Source organism: Heloderma suspectum, chromosome 8 (genome assembly GCF_057233095.1).
Source record: "Heloderma suspectum isolate Gila_16-S chromosome 8, 16-S_ref, whole genome shotgun sequence".
Taxonomy (NCBI): domain Eukaryota; kingdom Metazoa; phylum Chordata; class Lepidosauria; order Squamata; family Helodermatidae; genus Heloderma; species Heloderma suspectum.
In genome coordinates this window covers 46,956,158-46,976,997 of record NC_139465.1, presented here as the reverse complement: position 1 = coordinate 46,976,997, position 20,840 = coordinate 46,956,158, and the positions used below count along the sequence as shown (strand labels likewise).

Here is a 20,840-nt window from a genome sequence, read left to right as displayed (position 1 = left end):
TAATAAGCGACCCTAGAACCTTACTACAGTCCATGGGTTCTGGGTGGCTTGCTAACTAGGGCAACAAGCCACCCTGGCCAGGTTAGCACCACACGAGAAGCTGCACTGCCAAAGGTAATTATGTTACCCTCCCTGGCTCACGACTGGCACATGCAAGGCGGTTCAGAAGTCATGGTGGCTTATTAACCACCCTATGATCAAGCAAACTGTGTCTTTGCATCAACTCTGGCAGGAAGAGGAAACTGAGAAACTGGTTTGATGAGCTTCAATAGCAGGAATTCCAAACAGAAGGTAAAAAGGGAACAAGCAGGGCTTCATAAGCCATTCAGTCACAGACTTTGGGCTCCCATTCTCTTGCATCCTTCTTTGCAACAGCTTCCCACCAGAAGAGGCAGTGACTTTACCTTGTTCTCTTCAGGAGTGAAGAGGATGCGGAATGTAGACGGCATGCCAGGTGCAACTTTGTTACACACATCATTGGGACTTACGACTCTGAAGTAAGGTGAACTCTCCAGAACAACTTTCACCAGCCGGGAGATCTACAGAAAATGCATATGCAAGGAAAATGTTATGCTGCCGCTCAAAGAGAGGAAGAAAAATTAATCACTCTTGCTGTCTACCACAGGAATGATGACCGTGGGGCATATTTTCAAAGATAATTCTGAACACTAGCAACCAACAACCTGGGTGGGCTGACCTCGGAAGTGAAGCAGGGTCAGCCCTGGTTAGTACTTGGATGGGAGACTGCCTGGGAATCAGGCTTCTGGCACTGAGAAGGGGCTTGGACTTGAAGGTCTTGTAGGCCCCTTCCAACCCTATGATTCTCTGCTTCTACAGCAGTGGCCCCTATTGTGTTAAGAATAACACTGACATAGGCTCTCTTCAAACAGAGCTTTTGTCCTGCTAATGAGATGGCTCTGTCATGGAAGTTTGCGGGCTCTTTAGATGACACCGTTAACCTCCAGGGCATCTCCCGCCATTTTCCCCAGCCTATCCCATGTTTTCCCCAAATGCAAAAAATATGGTATTTTTTCCAGCCCATGGAACAGGAGTGCCATGACCTCCCCATGAAATTCTCCAATAGCTGAAGAAACCGCTGTGTCTGCCAGCTGTGGGTATTCATTTTAAGTTGTTGGGGGCATAGTCAGGATGACGAAGGCACTGAGGATGAGCTGCGGGGCATGTCATACTCAGGAGATCCTGAGCAGGGTTACATGTAGGGATGTCAGAGAAATCCGCCGCGGACCCCAATGAGGCCAGACTCATGAGGCCTCCGGGGTCCTCGGTGGAATGGGGCACTCACCTCTGCACCCCCCTGGGATCCACTTTGAAGCCTCCTCCTCTCCGCGGCTGGCTCCGTATAGCCAGTGATATGGCCGCCATTGCCGTGCTGTATCGCTAGCCTATCACGTGGAAAATCACAGACACAAATGGCGTAGTGGATGCCATTTGCCGTCGTAAAGCCCTTTAAGGTTTAAGGTTAATCGAAGAGCTTTACGGCTGCAAATGGCATAGGGGATGCCATTTGCATCCAGATTCCTTCCTCTTCAGCAATTCGGCACAGCAATGGCGGCCATATTGCTGGCTATACAGAGCCGCCGGCGGCTCTGTGGAATCACTGTGGAGCAGAGCCAGCCCACGAGGATTCCGGGAGGAGGAACGGATCGCTTCCCCTGCTCCGGACCCTGCCCCCCCCCCGGGACGGACGATAGGGGTTTCGTACATCCCTAGTTGCACGAAAGGAGACCAAGCAGATTTGACAGATGCGAGGGCATGAATCGCTCCCCAATTGCGCTCTCAACCTTCCTTGCAAGGAGGGAAGGGCACACTGGTTGGAGGGAGACACTTGCCTCCACTCAAGTCTTGCTGAGGAAGGACTTTCCTTGATTCACACCACATGTTTGCCATGTAAATGCTTGAGCACATATCTCAATCAGAGGGAGAGGAGGGTAAAATGCCTCCCTGCAACGAAGGGAGACAGATCTGATCCCCCGCCCCACCAAGCTCAGAATCAGCATCCTCTGTGGATTCAGAGCACCCCATTAAGTTCAATGGGGCTTACTCCCAAGTAAGTGTGCTGAGGGTTCCAGACTTACAGCGCAACAAAAGCGCAGTGGGGGGGGGGAGCCAGCCACTATCTCTTCTCCTAGCCCACCTTACAGGGTCGTTGGGAAGCCAGAATAAAGGAGAAGAGCAACGACAGCACAGGAGGGAGGGGAAGAAAGCCAGCAGATGGGAAGCCTCCTGTGGAAGCACTGTGAGGACCCAAGGAAACGTATCTGGAAGGAGGGCTCCCTCCACCTTTGAAGTCACTAGAGGGGCTTCCGACTTCCCTCCTGCTGGGAGGAGTGGGGGGACGGGCAGAGCCATCAGTCATCTTACAGGAACCAATGATCAGCCTTCTGTCCTGATTTTTCCGTGAGGCCATGAAAAGTTATAGGGCGGAGGGAAGCACTATGAGAGATGCCTGTATACAGGGCCAGTCTAAATCCCGGAAAGGATGTGAAATCAAAAGGACTGGTTTGTAGTGGGATAAAATGCCAGGTGTGAAGAGAGCCATAGTGTAGTTATAACATAGCTGTAATCCTATGCTGCCTATCAGCATTCAGTATTCCCCCAAGCATGCTTTCTACTTGATCTCCATCACTGTATCTTTCCTTACGACGATTCCCACTGAATTCCTCCTTGCACAGATCCCATTTTAGCATGGGCTTTCTCGGCTGAAGGTCACCATTCTTCCTTTCCTCATTTAAATCTATGAGACAAAACTGTGAAGATCTTTCAGGTACCCGATGGAAAATTTCAAAATGTTCACAAGGCTATTTTGAAGAAAGGGAGATGCTGCAAAGAAAGTTGAGGCAGCATGGATGAACTGACAGAGCAATCGAGCGAGCACCTCCCAACAGGTTATTCTACACACTGCCATATATAGCTTAGGGGCGGGGTGGAGAGGCTATAGATTGTAAGTCCAAGCAGCTGGGTAGCCTGTGTCGTACAATGCTCCTCCTAAGTGACATTTGTTTTATTAAAAATGGCTCAGTCCTCAGCCCAAAGAAAATGGGGAGTAACAGGTACCAATGGCAGGAAGTGGCTCTGAGGGATGTGTTGCCCTCTTTCTAGTACAGACAATAAGAGTGGAAGAATGAGAAACAGACAATGGTCCAGGGAGAAGGACGTGCCTTGCAGCGAGTGGAAAGGCCCCCACAATCTGGAAGACGGCCGCCTGACTGAGATTGACTTGTGTGGAACTTACTGACTGCACCAAACATGCCTGGCATTTGGCCCTGATGACAAAACTGACAGAATATGTGCAATTACAAGATGAATGTATTATTTATGTGAGTTGATTCTTAAATTACTGCAGGTGTTAACTGTAAGTCACCTTAGGGGCCCTATTTGGGCCGAGAGATGACTGATAAATTTACAAATAAATAAATAAAAATAAAATATGAACATCAACTCATATAAGGCATTTTTGTTGCTATCACAAGTAACAGAATTGAGAAGAACAATTGTAATTAATTTCTTAAAAATATATATTTTATACTGGGGTAGGCAACCTGATACCCTCCAGATGTTTTAGACCAAAACTCCCATAATCCCTGACAATTGGCCATGCTGGTTGGGGCTTATGGCAGTTGTAGTCTAAAACATCTGGAGAGATCTGGGCTGCCAACCTCTAAACTTACCAATGTTTGTGGTGTAAAATGTACGTCTTTTTAAAAATTATAAATCTATGCTACATGTTTTTACCTTGGTCTTTCCGTAAGACCTTTTCTCATCCTATTCACATGCAGTTTAGAGAATGGAGCCCAGGAGGCAGCAACATGCCCATGTTTCTGGGTGGGAAAGGGCTAGAACCTAGTCCTCTGCAGACTCGGCCAAAGGACTCCTGCCAGGACCAGATAGGCTCCCATTTAGGAACAATGTCAGGACAGAAGCAAAGTGTTCATTTCAGATGAGGTGGGTGAATTTTTCAGGCAGCCCAGAAATGTATCACATCACAGTGCAATTACAGGTCAAAGGATATCATCTTATCATTCCTTTGCTTAGCAGAGATAGAGGGGATGGGCATTAAAATGGCAAACAGGGTTCAACATAAGTGTCAGGAACACCCTAGCTGCCTCTTAAGGACCCCACCAGTAGCCAAAACAAGATGCAGACAAAAGGGATTCTTTCCAAGTCTTTATTCCTTTACAGCTTAATGACTCTTTCAGATGCTAATTGCCAGCGACTAAGCAAGGAGCTGCAATGGGTATCTTAGCAGAGTAACCTAAGCTCCATGTACGCAGTTGGTCCCCGTTTCGAGGAGAAAGGTGGGAAGGCTCTGGAACTTATGGGCTAGGAGGGGAGGCTCCCCCCCTTACCCGTGGGGCATTGGGACACGGCCATTGCCGTAGTACCAAGAGGGCTGAGCGCCTCCTTTCGGCGCCCTCCACATCACGCCTCTCTCTGCGTCGGCATCTTGTGTCTAGCAACAACCGATCTCCCGCTTTTTCGCTGCCAAAGTCACTATCTCTCTCAGGAATGCGAATGGGGGGGCCTCTCCCTGCAGCTGCACCTCTGAGAGACGAGCGGACTCCTCTCCCACGGATTGAAGCTCTTGCTCAGAATCAGAGCTGCTTTGGGGCTCTATGGGCTCAGTTCCAACCCTGACAATAAGCATGTGTAAAATGCACGTTGGAATTTTATATTGCTGTTTCCCGCCTCCCAGCTGAGCAGAGCAGAGCAGAGCAAGCTGCTCCAGCTGGTCCAGGGACTACAGAAGCAAGCAAGCTCCCAGAGAGCGAGCGAACAGGGAGAGCAAACAGGAGTTGGCCAGGGGAGTTGCAGTGGTAGAAGAGACAAAGGAGACAAAGGAGACAAAGGAGACAGAGGCTAAGAGGTAAGTGGGCTGCAGAAAGCCCAGGGGGCTGCCCTTTATCCTTCTGAGTGGCTGTGAGCTCACCAGGTGCTTCTGAGAGCTCCAACTGAATTGGGGGTGTGTGGCCTGAGTACTCCCAGCAGCTGACTGGGCGGGAAGCTTCAGTCTGTTTCCTGCCTCCCAGCTGAGCAGAGCAGAGCACAGCAAGCTGCTCCAGCTGGTCCAGGGACTACAGAAGCAAGTAAGCTCCCAGAGAGCAAGCGACCAGAGCAAGCAAACAGGGGGAGCAAACAGGAGTTGGCCAGGGGAGTTCAGCAGGGGAGGTCAAGGGGGAGGCCCCTAACATTTTTTTTTCTTTTTTTTCCATTATTTTCTTTTCTTTTCTTTTCTTTTTTAACTAACTTTTTTCATTTATTTGTCTTGTAACACACACTTCCACACCAGTGGGACTCTGCTTTTAACCTCTACTGAGTAGAGGAGCAGGCACAGGCTAGTCTAGAACAATCACAAACCTAGACACAAAAAGGGAAAAGAGGCAATGAAAGGACAGGACTCTCCAGTGGTGGTGACCTGCAAGGTGTGTGCAGTGTTTGTTTTCTTGCCTGAGAACAACATGGCCTACACCTCCAACAAATGCAAGTTGATCATGCTGCTGGAAGAAAAAGTAAGAGGACTGGAGCGGTGACTGTCGACCCTCCGGGGAATAAGAGAACACGAAGAGTTCTTGGACAGAATGGGGGAACTACAGCAGCAAAGGGAAGACCAGAAGCTTGAAGAGCAACAGCAAGCTGAGGCAGAAGTGGGAAATGCTGAGGTGAGGAAAAATGGAGTAGAGGATACTCCTTGGAAAAGGGTGACAGTTAGGAGAAGAAGAACTAGACGCCACTCTGCACCAGTGGAAGCAGTGGAGCTGTCCAGGTATTTGCGGATGAGACTGGAGGACAGCCTGCAGAGGAAGAATCACAGGGGAACCTACATGAGAGTGAGCAAGAGGCTGAAGGTCAGTCAAACAGAGGCGATGAAACCCAGGCCTACAACAAGAAGAGAAGAGTAGTAGTACTGGGAGACCCCTTGCTGCGTGGGATCGAAACCCAAGTATGTCGCGAAGACCCGTGGACTCGCCAGGTATGTTGTCTTCCAGGAGGACGAATTAAAGACGTGACTGAAAGGTTGCCTGCACTCATAAAGCCCACTCACAGGTATCCCTTTCTTCTCATCCATGTGGGAACAAATGATACCGCCAAGCGGAGCTACGAAGAAATCACATCAGACTTTGAAGCTTTGGGAGGGAAACTCAAGAACTTTGGGGCCCAGATAGTTTTCTCATCCATCCTTCCAGTAGTTAGAAGAGGGATAGAAAGGGAACGAAAAATACTCCGTGTGAATGACTGGCTACAAAGTTGGTGCCGGCACGAGAGATTTGGATTCTGGGACCACGGGCTATACTTCCTGGAAGATGGGCTGTTGGCAAGGGATGGGTTGCACCTCACAAAGGATGGGAAGAATGTGTTTGGCCACAGCATGAAGAACTTCATCAGGAGGGCTTTAAACTGAATCCTACGGGGAAGGGAGATGTAATGTTGGAGGTAACAATGGACGTAGACGCATGCACTGCAACGGAGAGAACAGCTCTGATAGCGCCCAATAATAGTATTCAGACACATGTAGGAAGAAAGCCAGACTATGAAGCACATGGTCTTCGATGTCTATATACTAATGCCCAGAGTATGGGAAACAAACAAAACTAACTTGAACTCTTAATACAGGAGGGAAATCATGACTTGATAGTTATAACTGAGACTTGGTGGGATGACTGTCATGAGTGGAATACAGCAATTGAAGGATATAACTTGTTCAACAAGAACAGGGGGAACAGAAGGGGAGGTGGGGTTGCACTATATGTGAAAAATACATATCTCTGCACAGAAATACAGGAGGATGAGCTTGGTAGCCCCATCGAGAGCATCTGGATCAAAATAAATGGAGCAAAGAATAAAAGGAACCTGGTGGTCGGAGTCTACTACCAGCCACCCAACCAAGGAGAAGACGAGGATGAAACTTTTGAAAAGCAAATAGCCAATGTTTTAAGGAAGCATGATGTAGTAGTAATGGGGGACTTCAATTTCCCCGATATTTGTTGGGAGACAAATTCTGCAAAACATGGCCCCTCCAGGAAATTCCTGACTTGTGTGGTGGATAACTTCCTCCTACAGAAACTAGAGGAAGGAACTAGAGGATCGGCTATCCTTGACTTGATCCTAACCAATAGAGATGACTGAGTGGATAAAGTAGCAGTTAGTTACAGGAATTCTGGGGGAAAGCGACCATGTTGTACTTGAGTTCTTGGTTCTAAGGGACGCAAAAGCCGAGTGTAGTCAAACGCGTACCCTGGATTTTAGGAAAGCTGATTTTAATCAACTCAGAACAATGATCAGTAAGGTCCCATGGCAAGCAACGCTAACGAGAAAAGGAGTCCAAGATGGGTGGGAGCTTTTAAAAAAGGAAATTCTCAAGGCACAATTGCAAACAATTCCAAGAAGAAGAAAAGGTGGAAGAGAACAGAAGAAGCCAATGTGGCTTCACAAAAAGCTTAGGGATGACCTGAAAACAAAAAAAGCACACATATAGGAAGTGGAAAGAAGGCCAAGTAACAAAGGAAGAGTACAGGCAGGTAGCACAGAATTACAGGGATGGCATCAGGCTAAAGCTGAGAACGAGCTGAGGTTAGAGAGGGATGCTAAAAACAACAAAAAGGCTTTCTTCAGATACGTGCATAGTAAAAGACAGAGGAAAGAAATGGTGGTTCAGCTATTAAATAAGGATGGCAAAACGCTAACAGATGACAAAGAAAAGGCAGAGGTGCTCAATTCCTACTTTGGCTCAGTCTTCTCCCAAAAGAGGGTCTAGGAGCCACCTGGCAAAGGCAAAGTACAGGCTGAAGGGGCAGGAGTGCAGCTTGAGATCAATAGGCATATGGTCAAGGAACACCTAATGACTTTGAATGAGTTCAACTCTCCAGGGCCAGAGGAACTGCATCCTAGAGTAATAAAGGAACTGGCAGAAGAACTCTCAGAACTGCTGTCGATTCTCTTTGAGAAATCATGGAGGACGGGTGAAGTGCCAGATGACTGGAGGAGGGCTCATGTTGTCCCTATCTTCAAAAAGGGCAAAAAGGAGGAACCTGGGAACTACAGACCAGTCAGTCTGACATCAATCCCTGGGAAAATTCTGGAGCAGATGATAAAGCAATCCATCTGGAAGCACCTTGAAAACAATGCCGTGATTACTCGAAGTCAACATGGATTTGTCAAAAAAAAGTCCTGCCAGACAAATCTGATCTCATTTTTTGATCAAGTCACCTCCCTTGTAGACCGTGGGAATGCTGTAGACATCATATACCTCAACTTCAGCAAAGCTTTCGACAAAGTGATCTCCTGATGAGCAAACTAGCTCAAAGTGGGCTAGATGAAACAACGATCCGGTAGATCCACAGTTGGCTACAGAATCGGACTCAAAGAGTGCTTATCAATGGGACCTTCTCCAACTGGGGAGAGGTAACGAGTGGGGTACCGCAGGGCTCAGTCCTGGGCCCAGTGCTCTTCAACATTTTAATGAATGACTTGGAGGAGGAGGTGCAGGGAATGCTGCTCAGATTTGCAGATGACACAAAATGGGGCGGGATAGCTAATACTCTGGAAGACAGAAACAAAATTCAAAGAGATCTGGATAGACTGGAGCGCTGGGCAGAAAACAACAGAATGACATTTAATAGGGATAAATGCCAAGTTCTGCACCTAGGAACAAGAAACCAAATGCACAGTTACAAGATGGGGGATATGTGGCTCAACAACACTACAAGCGAGAAGGATCTTGGAATTGTTGTCAATCACAAGCTGAGTATGAGCCAACCATGTGATGTGGCTGCAAAAAAGGCCAATTCTCTTTTGGGCTGCATTCATAGAAGCATAGCTTCCAAATCCCGGGAAGTACTAGTTCCCCTCTACTCAGCACTGGTTAAGCCTCATCTGGAGTACTGTGTCCAGTTCTGGGCACCACACTTTAAGAAGGATGCAGACAAACTGGAGAGGGTTCAGAGGAGGGCAACAAAGATGATCAGGGGACTGGAAACAAAGCCCTATGAAGAGAGACTGAAAGAACGGGGCATGTTTAGCCTTGAGAAGAGAAGACTGAGGGGAGATATGATAGCGCTCTTCAAGTACTTGAAATGTTGTCACGGAGAGGAAGGCCAGGATCTCTTCTCCATCATCCCAGAGTGCAGGACACAGAATCATGGGCTCAAGTTACAGGAAGCCAGATTCCGGCTGAACATCAGGAAAAACCTCCTGACTGTTAGAGCAATACAACAATGGAACCAATTACCTAGGGAGGTGGTGGGCTCTCCCACACTGGAGGCGTTCAAGACGAGGCTGGACAGCCATCTGTCAGGGATGCTCTGACTTGGATCCCTGCACTGAGCAGGGGGTTGGACTCGATGGCCTTGTAGGCCCCTTCCAGCCCTACTATTCTGTGATTCTATGATTCTATGATGGCATATATATGCTGATGGGATCTGAGCTGGTAGTGACTAACGAGGAAAGCAATCTTGTGGCGGATATTTCAGTGAAAACACTGAACCAGTGTGTGGCTGCTGTGAAAAGGCTAATTCCATGTAGGGCGTCAATAGGAAAGGAACTGAAACTAAAACTGCCATGATCAAAATACCTCTATAAAAATCTATTGCGCAACCACATTTGGAAGACTATGTACAGTTCTGGTCACCACACCTCAACAAGAATATAGTGTAGCTGGAAAAGGTACAGAAAAGGGTAAGGAGCTGGAGCAACTCACCTAGGAAGAAGGGTTATAACCTTTGGGGCTTTTTAGCTAAGAAAAAGGGCAACTAAGGGGGAAATAACAAAGGTGTATAAAACTATACATGATGTAGAGCAGGAGCTCTACCTGAGTGCTGAATTCAGTCTCAGAGAAGCACTCAGGGGGCTGCACTCCAGTGGTGGGTGGGGCCAGAGGCAAAGGGGAAGGGGCCAAAAATACCAGCACATTGTAGCTGAAAGCTCTTCCTGCCTGTAGTTCAGCCTTAGGAGAGGCATTTCAACCTTCTAGAATGGGGAGTGTGTGTGGGGGAAACGTGCAAAAGCCAGGAAATCACAAAGGATTGGTGGTTAGGAGAAAGGGGCTGGAGCCAGGGGAAGGGGATGTGGCCACCCAGGAAACTCCAGAGGGCTGGATTGGGATCCCAGGGGAGCTAGATGTGGCCCACGGACCTGAGGTTCTGCACCCTGGTGTACAGAATGTGGGCAGGGAGAAGTTTTTCTCTATCTCTTATAATACCAGAACCTGCAAACAAACCATGAAGCTGAATGGTGGGAGATGCAGGACACATAAAAGGAAGGACTTATTCACACAGCTTATTCACTGAAGGCAAAAGGAGAAGGGGACGGCAGAGGATGAGATGGCTAGATAGCATCACCGATGCAATGAATATGAACTTGAGCACGCTCCGGGAGAGAGCGCAGGACAGGAAGGCCTGGCGTGCTATGGTCCATGGGGTCACGAAGAGACGGACACGACTGAACGACTGAACAACAAAATTCACACAGCACATTGTTAAACTACAGAATTTGCTACCACATGATATAGCGATGACCACCAAGTTGGATGGCTTATGGAAGATAAGGCAATCAATGCCTACTAGTCTTGATGGCTATATGTTGCCTCCAGTATCGGAACCAGCCTGCGTCTATATATCAGTTGCTGGGGAACAACAGCAGGAGAGAGGGCTTTTGCCCTAGAACGCTGCTTGTGGGCTTCCCGTGGGCATTTGGTTGGCCACTGTGTGAACAGAATGCTGGACTAGATGGACTGATCCAGCACGGCTCTTCTGATGTTCTTATATCTTTGTGAGAATGAGATCTTAAAAGGTAACATGTAGAGGGAGCATGAAACATGAACCTTCAAGGGCTCTGGTTGCCTTTTTGGAAATTATACATGTCATTTGACTTAATAACATTTGCCAAAAATACAACAACCAAATACAGGTATACCATGCCCCTCAATCCTTTGCGTTTAAAAACAAATTCATATAGACATATATTTGCTCTTGAGCAGTTGTTTACCCTTGGTTCTAGTTAAGAGCCCAATATCACAGATAAGTTAGTGTACAAAATGAGGTGTACAAAATTATGCACAGTGTAGAGAAAGTGGATAGGGAGACATTTTTCTCCCTTGTAATACTAGAATTACTTTCTTGTAATACTAGAATCCAGTGGGGTCATCCCATGAAGCTGAATGGTGGGAGGTTCAGGACAGATAAAAGGGAACACTTCTTCAGACAGTGCATAGTTAAACTGCGGAATTCACTAGCATAAGATATAGGCCACTAACTGGCATGGCTTGGGGCGGGGGGGCAGACAAATTCATGAAGGATAAGGCTTTCAATGGCCACTGGTCTTGACAGCTATATATTATCTGCAGTATCAGAGGCAGGATGCCTCTTTATGCTAGTTGCTGGGCTTGTGGACATCTGGGCGGCCACTGTTTGAACAGAATGCTGTATTAGATAAACCTTTGGTCTGATCCAGCATGGCTCTTCTTATGTTCCTAGACTCCGGTGTCTGCAGGTACAGTTCCTTATAGAGAAAGAGCCTCTGATTACACCAATCCTAAATTCAAGGTCCTCTTCAGACTGAAATGAGGTTGCTTGAGGTGCAAATCCACAACCACTGCTCAGCAAGAACAAATGAGCTACAACTGAAATAGCACCTCACTAGTGCCCCCCCAACTTAAATCAGCCAGGTGAACAAGCAACCACTACACCAGTCTACACCATCCTGGCGCCCTCCAGAAATCTTGCACTACAGTCCCCATCATTCCTATCAATTGGTCATGCTGGCTGGAGCTGATGGGAGTTGTAGTCCAAAGCATCTGGAGGGCGCTAGGTTGGGGAAGGACTCTCTACACCTAGAGAGGGAAATGGGGCAATGCCATTGAAAAGTTAGTCTGGAGTATTATTTTATTGTGAAGGTGCTCCAGTCATCCTCTTACATCAGTTGGGCAGCGCAGCATAAAATCCAGGCATGCATCCCACCTGCAAGTCGCTTTCAAGTCCTATTGGCATGGCATACCTTGTCGTTGTTCCTCAGAATCAGTGGCACTTCATAGAGCTCACAAGGGGCATAATTCTGGAAAATCACTTCTGATGGGAACGGCTGAAACAGAGTCTGGTCCAGATCAACTGAGGAGAACTGAAGACACAAAGGGATGCAGGTAAATGCTGGGAGTCAGGACTGGGGAGTTGGATGGGGCAGCTTCATTCAGAGGGGAGTGACTACTTCTATTGGGTGTGCAGGGATCCTCCCCAGAAGAAAAGCTACATCTTTACTTTAAGCTCTCATGAGTAACCTGTCAGGAATGAATCTGAGCATGTGGGGATAGTTAGCAGCTCAGACTCAGAATGGGAACATCCAGAACTGGAGGAGGCTCCCTCCCTAGTGAGCTCAGATATGGCAAAGCATTCTTCTCAAGACCTTGGCACACAGATGGCTCGACCTGCAGGCCTCCCCCCCATGATCTTGAGGGAGAAGGAGAGTGAGGGGCATGACTTGAGGAATGCTAGGGTCCGTCGGAGAGTGAAGCAGGGAAAAGTTAGAGGCAGAGCTCAGACGCTCCTCCAGGTTGGCTATGTGTCATAGTCTATGTAGGAGGGAGCAACTGTAAGGGAGGGGCGTCCCTCCTAAGCTAGTCTGGCCAGGAAGCTGTTGTTCAAACTGCCGGCAACTTCTCTAACTTCCACTTTGGCTCCTCTATTGGTATTTGTAATTGTGTGGGGTAGCTGTTTCCTTTGTAGCCTGAGAGTGTCCTAGAATTTGCATCTGTAAAAAAACTGGTTGTTAACTAATAAATTAGTGAGCCTGAAGCCTGGTATTTTGGAGTGTGTTGACTGCGAAGAGAGAGAGAGGACAAGAGGACAAAGGAACTTGACATAACCCACCATGCTGTTTCCGGCAGGCCTCCAAGAGAGATATTGCAGGGATGAGGTCTGCTTTCTCAATGTATCTCTCAGCACCATTGTGCATCACCATCTACCCCTGGATCCCTGGGCCTTGAAATGTTCACCCCTCCCAACTTATTAGACAACTTGCCATAAGCCTCCTGCTGGCAACTTTCCACGCTGTCACCAGTGCTTAGAGGTCTTTTCATAAAGGAAGGTTCCACCCAAAAGAAAGGAAAAAGCTAGAAACAAGCTCCTAAAAGAAACTGAAGATTTAACTAAAGAGCACAAAGTAACAGGTAGTAAGAAAGTGCTTCAAAAATTAGAACAAAAGAGAGCTGAACTGAATATATTTGATTTAAATAAAATACACACTTCTTTAACATACTTGAACAGACAATTGTATGAATTTGGTAATAAAAATACTAAAATGCTATGAATTTGTATGAATTGTATGAATCTGGTAGTAAAAATACTAAGATGCTAGTAAGAGCACTTAAAAAGAAGAGTCTTCAAAATACTATCCCAATGATAAAAGACCACTCAGGAAAACCTCTGTTTACCATCAATTAAATTAATGAGGAGTTCCGAAATTTTTAGTCCAAGTTATACACATCAGATTTTGACCCTACAATGAATCTACAACAAATATTAGATTCCCTTCCTATAGCAAAGATTGATGAAGTAGATCAAGCATCTGTTAAATGCTCTGATATTAGAGACAGAAATTTTATCTGTAATAAAAAATAAATAAAACAAGGGAAAGCTCCAGGATCGGATGGTTTTCCTGGAGAGTTCTATAAAGTGTTTTGTGAAGATTTACCTCCCCATATTAACCATCTCTTCAATAATGTGTTAGGAGGAGGAGATTTGCCTGGATCATGGCAATTATCAAAGATTGCTTCAATATTGAAGCCCAATAGCAATAGTTCACAATTAGCATCTTATCACCTGATAGCACTTCTTAACCAAGATGTTAAACTTCTAACAGCAATATTAGCAAGTAGGCTAAATAGTTTCATTACTAAATATGTCTCAACTGATCAAGTTGGGTTCATGCCAAAAAGACCGATTTATGATGCTATTCGAAGGGCTCTTAATGTAATATATCATGGTAATGAATCTAAATCTCCAGTAGCAATAGTTGCGTTAGATGCCCTAAAAGTTTTCGATAGGGTTGAGAGCCCTTACCTTATTGAATTGCTAAAAAAAGCTAATTATGGTGAATAGTTTGTTTTATTAATAGACAGATTATATGCAAATGCTAAGGCACAGGTAAGAACCAATGGATTGGGCTCTGCACCATTTGATTTACACATAGGTACAACACAGGGATGTCCACAGTCACCTCTCTTACTTGCTATAATGCTAGAGCCATTAGCTTCATTAATTAAGACACATCCCAGCATTACAGGAGTAAATATTAATGGTCATGAACATATAATAAATATGTACGCTGATGATATAATCTTATTTCTCACAAACCCAACGGCAGTATTACCAAAGATAAAAAAGATTTTCAACTCTTTCAGATCTTATTCTGGCCTAAAATTATGCAAAATAAAAATTAATGTGCTTAAATATACCCATAAATGGACAGTATAAAATTAATAACTTAATTGATTTAGCTGTTTTTCTAGTCTTAAATACTTGGGAATTATATTACTAAAAGATTTGAAACAGTTATTGTACAGAAATTATGATCCATTAATTAAATGGATAAAAAACAAGATGAGTGAATGGAAAATCCTTAACTTATCAATACTGGGCATTCAAGGGGATATATACTTCCCAGATTCTTACTTTTTCCCCAAACAATTCCATTATATCCAGGACAATCAAAAATGAAGATTTGGCAACAGACTCTAGAAAACTTTGTTACTAAACAAACAACAAAGACAATTTCTAGCAAATATTTGGTGTTCACATACTAAAAAAGGAGGTTTAGCTGTCCCAAGATTGGACATGTATTTTGCTTCATACCAAATTAAATATATGATACAATTTATTAGAGAGGACAATACAGCAAAATGGATATCTATGGAAGTCAATGGTATTGGTCCAAATTATAATATGTTGCCCTTTTTACCTTGGAGAGCCAAAGAAACTCGGAAAATTAATAATCCATTTCTATTATGCAGCTTGAAAACTTGGGACCAATGGGCAAAAATATTAGCCCCACAGCCATCACCTTTAATGCCAATTCTCTCACAGCCAGATTTTTCTTTTCCAGATTAATTTGATCAATTTGCACAATGGAAAGACAGGAGAATATACAGGTTAACAGATCTGTTTGATAATGAGAAGCCCTTAACTACAGACCAACTTGATAATAAACTAGGGAATTTAGAGGCCTCGCGGTACCACGTGGTACCAAAAATACCAAATTATTATTTTGGTCAAAAACCTTATCAAATTAATGGATCATTAAGGCCCCTGACTATTTGTGAAAACTATTGTGTCACCACTACTAATATCACTAGAGGCCAAGTCTCAGGCATATATAATCGGTTAATTGAAGCTAAATTTGGGATACCACATGGTTCTAAACTTGCATGGGAATCAGATTTAGATATAGAAATTCTGGAGGAGAAATGGAACAAGATCTGGACCTCTGTTCCATATAGATCCATATGAGCTTCGACAAAGGAAAATGTGCTGAAAGTGACGCAGAGATGGCAGTTATGACCTGTCCAACTCTCACACTTCTGTAAAAATATATCCACGACTCGCTGGGGGGGGGGTGCAGTGAAAGAAGATCACTTAAACATGTGTAGCTAGAGTGCCCAATAGTGAAATCCTTTTGGGAACAAGTGATGTCTTTCCTGTCACGAACGACAATCAGGCAATGCATTTCCAGGGCGAGCTATTATTATAGACTATATTTTCTGGAAAAAATGATCAATTAAGACATAAAGATTTGATTGGATTTCTCCTTGCTGCAGCTAGATCTGAAATTGCTCAATGATGGAAAAATTTAAATGATATTATAGAGTGTAATTGGTTAAATAGAGTCTGGACAACAGCTTTATTAGAAAAACTGACAAGTAAATTAAAATATGTAAAAGGAGAAAGACATACGGACAATTCTGAAGAAACTTGGTTCCCTTTTATCTTATTTATAAATACAGAAAACTCCTTATATAATCCTCCAGAGCATCAGTTGAAGTATTGAAAAGACATATTGACAGATTTGTCATCAAGAAAGTAGTAAATATAACATTAATAGATTTTAGGATTTGATATTTTTATTATATAGCCTAAATAGCAATGATTCCTGACATAACCCATTACTTAATGTTGTAACAGATAGTAAGAAGCATCCTGGGTATATGTTAGGTTTTTTGTAGTTTTGTTCTTTTTCTTTTCTTTCCCCCCCTTTTGTTTCTGTTTTTTGTTATTATGGATGTTTGTTGTATGTAATTTGTATCACTGAAATAAAAATTAAAAAAAAATCATTTGTTTATTAATTAAAATATTTATAAGCTGCCTTTCTGCCCTGTCTGGGGCCCCAAGGCAGTGTACATTAAACAAACACTGAAACAGCTTACAATAAGCAACTAGATTAAACTAACATTAAAACAGCACAGTCCTATGGATGCTTACTCAGAAGTAAGCCCTACTGTGTTCAATAGAGTTTACTCCCATTGAAGTATGCATAGGATTGCTATTTTAGGCCACAATCCTATGCATGTTTAGATAGGAAAAAAGTCCTACAACTCACAGCATTCCCCAGCAAGCATGACTGGATGAGGAATGCTGGAAGTTGTAGGCCTTTTTTCTGTCTAAACATGCACAGGATTGCACCTTTAGCTATTCAGATTCCAGGACTTACTATGTTATTTTGTAAGCCACTCTGAGAATGTCAGTTGAATGTCAGCTGTTACCATAAACAGACAGACAGATAGACAGAAAGGACCCAGAATAATATTTTGCAGAATAATTTCAGGAGCGAGTTTTAAATATTAGTCAATGCCAGCAACAAGCATGGTTGGTTATAGCAGCCTTTCTGAATGGGACAAATCCTAGTGTGTCTTTAAGTCAGGGATGAGCAAGATGTGGTGGGCAGATAGCCACATGCGGCCCTTGGAGGCTGTCTGTGTGGCCTGCTGTGGGTGGCCTGCCCCACTCAGCTCCCTCATGCCTCTGCTGGTGCAGCCACACAGGGCACTCAAGGGGAGTCATTCCCCCTCGCCCTGTTTCCTGGCAAAAGGGGAAGCCGTTAAGCAGGCTGGTGGGAGCCCGATTCTTCTGGAAACAGGGTTCATGCATATGCCCAACGTGTGTCCCCGAGGGCTTGGGGACGCGCACCTCCCCTTCTCACTTCACAGGAATTCATATCAGACTATAGCCACACTCATGCTCTAGTATTATTCAATGAACTGTCCCCCTTCTCATTAAATAAATATAATAATAAACTAACTTTTGCCATCTTCTCTTTTCCTGTTTTGTGTTTATTACATGGTAAAGTATACATTGCCTGAGAGACTTGAATAAATCCTGAATCTTGGTAGCTGACTGGTTTTTGTTTTTAATAAGGAATGCTATTTTTAATCTTAGTTTAACTCCTTAGGTTTACAGCTAAAATGGAATCAAAGATGTCCCATTGATTTCAAGATGACTTACTCCCAAGTAGGGCTGCAATTACTCTATGTACACTTACTTGGGAGTAAGTCCCATTGAACCCAGCTGGACGTACATTCAAGTAAATGTGTGTAGAATCAGACTTTGTTTTCTGGAGTATAGAAAGTATCAGAGAGGCACAGTTCTGGCAGGCTCAGGGGATTTCATGGGTTTGGACAGCAGGGTGAATAAACCAAATCAACCTTCGTGTAAAGCAGGGGTGCAGAACTGCCTTCAGCAAGAGGGCCAAATTCCATTTTGGAGAAGATCTTGAAGGCCACATTCCAATGCTGGACAGGGCCAAAGACAAAAGGGGAGGGGCCCAAAACACCCAGTCTGCCAGTCACTAGGCTGCAGGAGAGGCATGTCAACCGTTTACGGGGGGGGGGGGGGGGCTGCACAAGAGCTGGGAAGCCACCAACGGATTGGTGGTTGGGGAAAATTGGGATGGGGCCTTCTGGGGAACCGCAGAGGGGTAGATTGGAACCCCAGGTGGGCCACTTTTGTCCCCCAGGCCTGAGGTTCTGCACCCCGGTGCAAAGGCACTGCCCCCGTCTCCTGAAGCATTGTCTCAGAGAAGTGTGAAAGAGGAAGCTGTACCTTCTGGTGCGAGGTTTCACTCATGTCTAAAAGCTGAACGATGTGAGGCAGGTGCACTTTGTGGGTGCTTGCCAGCTTCTGCTCTGTTGTAAGAGACATCTCTCTCAGGAAAGCAGATGGAGTCAACTGCAATTGAGAACCAAGACCACACAAATGCTTGCATGAAGAAAGGCTTTCCTTGTCAAGCGCTTCTGAATTGTGTGTGCTCACTGCTGCCAAGGGAGTCATAAACCTTCATTAATTTCCCTGCTGAAGCTCTTACAATCCATACATACAGGACTTCCATTCTACCTGATTGGAACTTTGATTGGAAATGACATCTGCCTGCAACCTTTTCAGATGTTTGCATAATCCCCCCCCAGGGCCCCGGCAGTGTTGAACAAAGCAAACAGTTGAAGTGGAAGGCGATGCAATTCCATGGCTGTTTTAGAGAGAGAGACTGTGAGCTCTGGGTGGGAATAATTGCTTGCTGGAAGGAAAAAAACCCACCTCCTAGGCTCATGGACAGGTCTACTGACTCACTGGTTGAGGGCTGAGGGTCAGCCAGAGGTGGGCAATGCTGACTTGGGCCTATTTGCCACTTTGGGTTTTATGAAAGGGAAAGGAATGCGGGATAGAAATTGTATAAATAATTAATACACCCAACTGTATGTGTATCTATGCATATATGTCAACTAAGACTATCATTTCATGCATCTGATTGTATTGGCTCTACTGCATGAAAGCTTCTGCTACAAGAAATCTGTTAGTCTTTAAGGTGCCAGAAGGCCTTTGTGCATGTTTGCTGCTAGAGAGGCTGCCTCCAAATTTGGCAACCCTACCCGGGATGCAGGCTTGCCCTCTGACCTGGACATCCTTTCCCCTAGTTCTAGGTGCATGGAGGTTGAAAAACCACACTACTCTGCACTTGCTTAGAGGTACTTGATTCTCCATTATATCTTCAAAGGTGATATATCAGCCCATGCCTTCTTGCTGTGGATTAATAATGCTGCTCTTCCGTAATAATCTTTAACATTATTCAGAAAAAGTAAGAAAGTGTTGAGGATGAAAACAAAGCATCTTCCTAAGTAGGAAGTAGAAGAGCAAGTAAAATGAATCAGATGAAGATCTCTTCTGCAAAACTGAATGGGGATACCCTAGAGATCAGCAGTTGGCAGCATGCAGCCCCTGGAGGCCACCAGTGTGGCCTGCCACAGGTCCCCTGCCCCCCAAAGGTGCCCTGTTCATCCCATTCCCCACCCCAGCGCATGCTACCACCCGCTACACAGGGCACACTAGGTGGAGAGTATAGCCAAGAGTATAGCAACAAAATCAGGCTCCTGCCAGCCAATCAACAACTGCTACCTGGTGGTCTGGTGGGAGTCCAATTCTGCTGGGAAATGCTGCCCAAGGACGACTGTCCTTTCATGCTTGTTTCCCACCAGAATCAGCTCACCACCACCAGCCCACTAAACAGCTGTTTGGGTGGCTAGTGACAACAGATTCTGCTGGGAAACAGGTGTGTGAGGAGATTCATCCCTATTTGGGCACATGGGGATGACTCTTCTAGGCACCCGTTTCCCAGCAGAATCAGGTCACCCACCAATCCACCAAACAGCAGTTTGGCAGTCTACTGGAAGTAAATCATGATCTCTGGGAGGACAGGGAGATTAAGCTTCCTCCTCCTCCCACCTAACATGATCAAGGTAGCTGAGATTGGGAGGGCAGGGATGAGGTTAAAGCCTCCCCCCATCACAGCAACTTGGATCATGATCACTAAGACAAGGAAGAGGCTTTAACCTCACCCTCCTCCCAACAATCACAAGTCATGCCACTGGGATGGGGGGAGCGGCGGAGGAAGATATGTGTATTTATGTAGGTATATGTACAGTCAGGGCCAGAAATATTGGAACATGGATAACTGTTTTGGCAGTTGGCCTCCGTACACCACCACATTGAAGTTGAAAGGAAACACACCCAGATGGGAGTGAAGTCAGGACTTTCAGCTGTAATTCAAGGGGGTTGGCAAAAGTGGGGCACTAACCATTCAGGAAGGACAGCCGGTGGCATACACACACACCCATCGTTGGTGACTCATAAGTAATGGAACAAACCAACATCATTTCAAACTTAAGGATCGCCTTTAATACCTGGATGAACATCCTTTGCAGTCAATGACTGCCTGAAGTCTGGAACCCATGGACATAACCAAATGCTGAGTTTCCTCCCTCGAGATGCTTTGCCAGGCCTTCACTGCAGCTGCCTTCAGCTGCTGCTTGTTTGTGAGTCTTTCTGTCTTTGGTCTTGTCTTCAGTAAGTGAGAAGCATGCTCTATTGGGTTGAGATCAGGTGACTGACTTGGCCATTGAAGAACATCCCACTTCTTTGCCTTGAGAAACTCTTGAGTAGCTTTTGCTGTATGTTTTGGGTCATTATCCATCTGCAGTATGAAGTAGGGATGAACGAAAGTCCCTTACCTTATCCCGCAGCTTGCTTCGCGGTGGGGGGGAGGCGCTCCGTTCCTCCCCCCGAAATTCTGGCCGGGGGGGAGGCGCCCCATCCCTCCAGCCAAAATTTTGGCCGGGGAGGAGGTGCCCCGTCCCTCCGGCCGCAAATCTTGTCTCCTGCCGGGACGCAAATGGCGGCAGCCATAGCCGCTGCCGCCGTTTGCGTCCCTGCAGTCAGCCGTGTTAGGCTATGTAAATGTTTACGTAACCTATCACGGCTGACTTTGGGGGGGAAAAAAAAGCACGTACGCAAATGATG

General features: G+C 45.5%; 1 protein-coding gene across 1 annotated transcript in view; it reads right to left on the bottom strand.

Annotated features, from left to right (window-relative positions):
- HYDIN (HYDIN axonemal central pair apparatus protein) overlaps positions 1-20,840 on the bottom strand; it is a 337,764-nt gene that overhangs the window by 305,181 nt on the left and 11,743 nt on the right. Inside the window, exons 3-5 of the mRNA XM_084812324.1 lie at positions 18,096-18,221; positions 12,007-12,126; positions 405-539 (exon numbers count right to left, since the gene is read on the bottom strand). Coding sequence (XP_084668450.1) covers positions 405-539; positions 12,007-12,126; positions 18,096-18,221 — 381 coding nt within the window. The remainder of the gene's footprint in view (positions 1-404; positions 540-12,006; positions 12,127-18,095; positions 18,222-20,840) is intronic.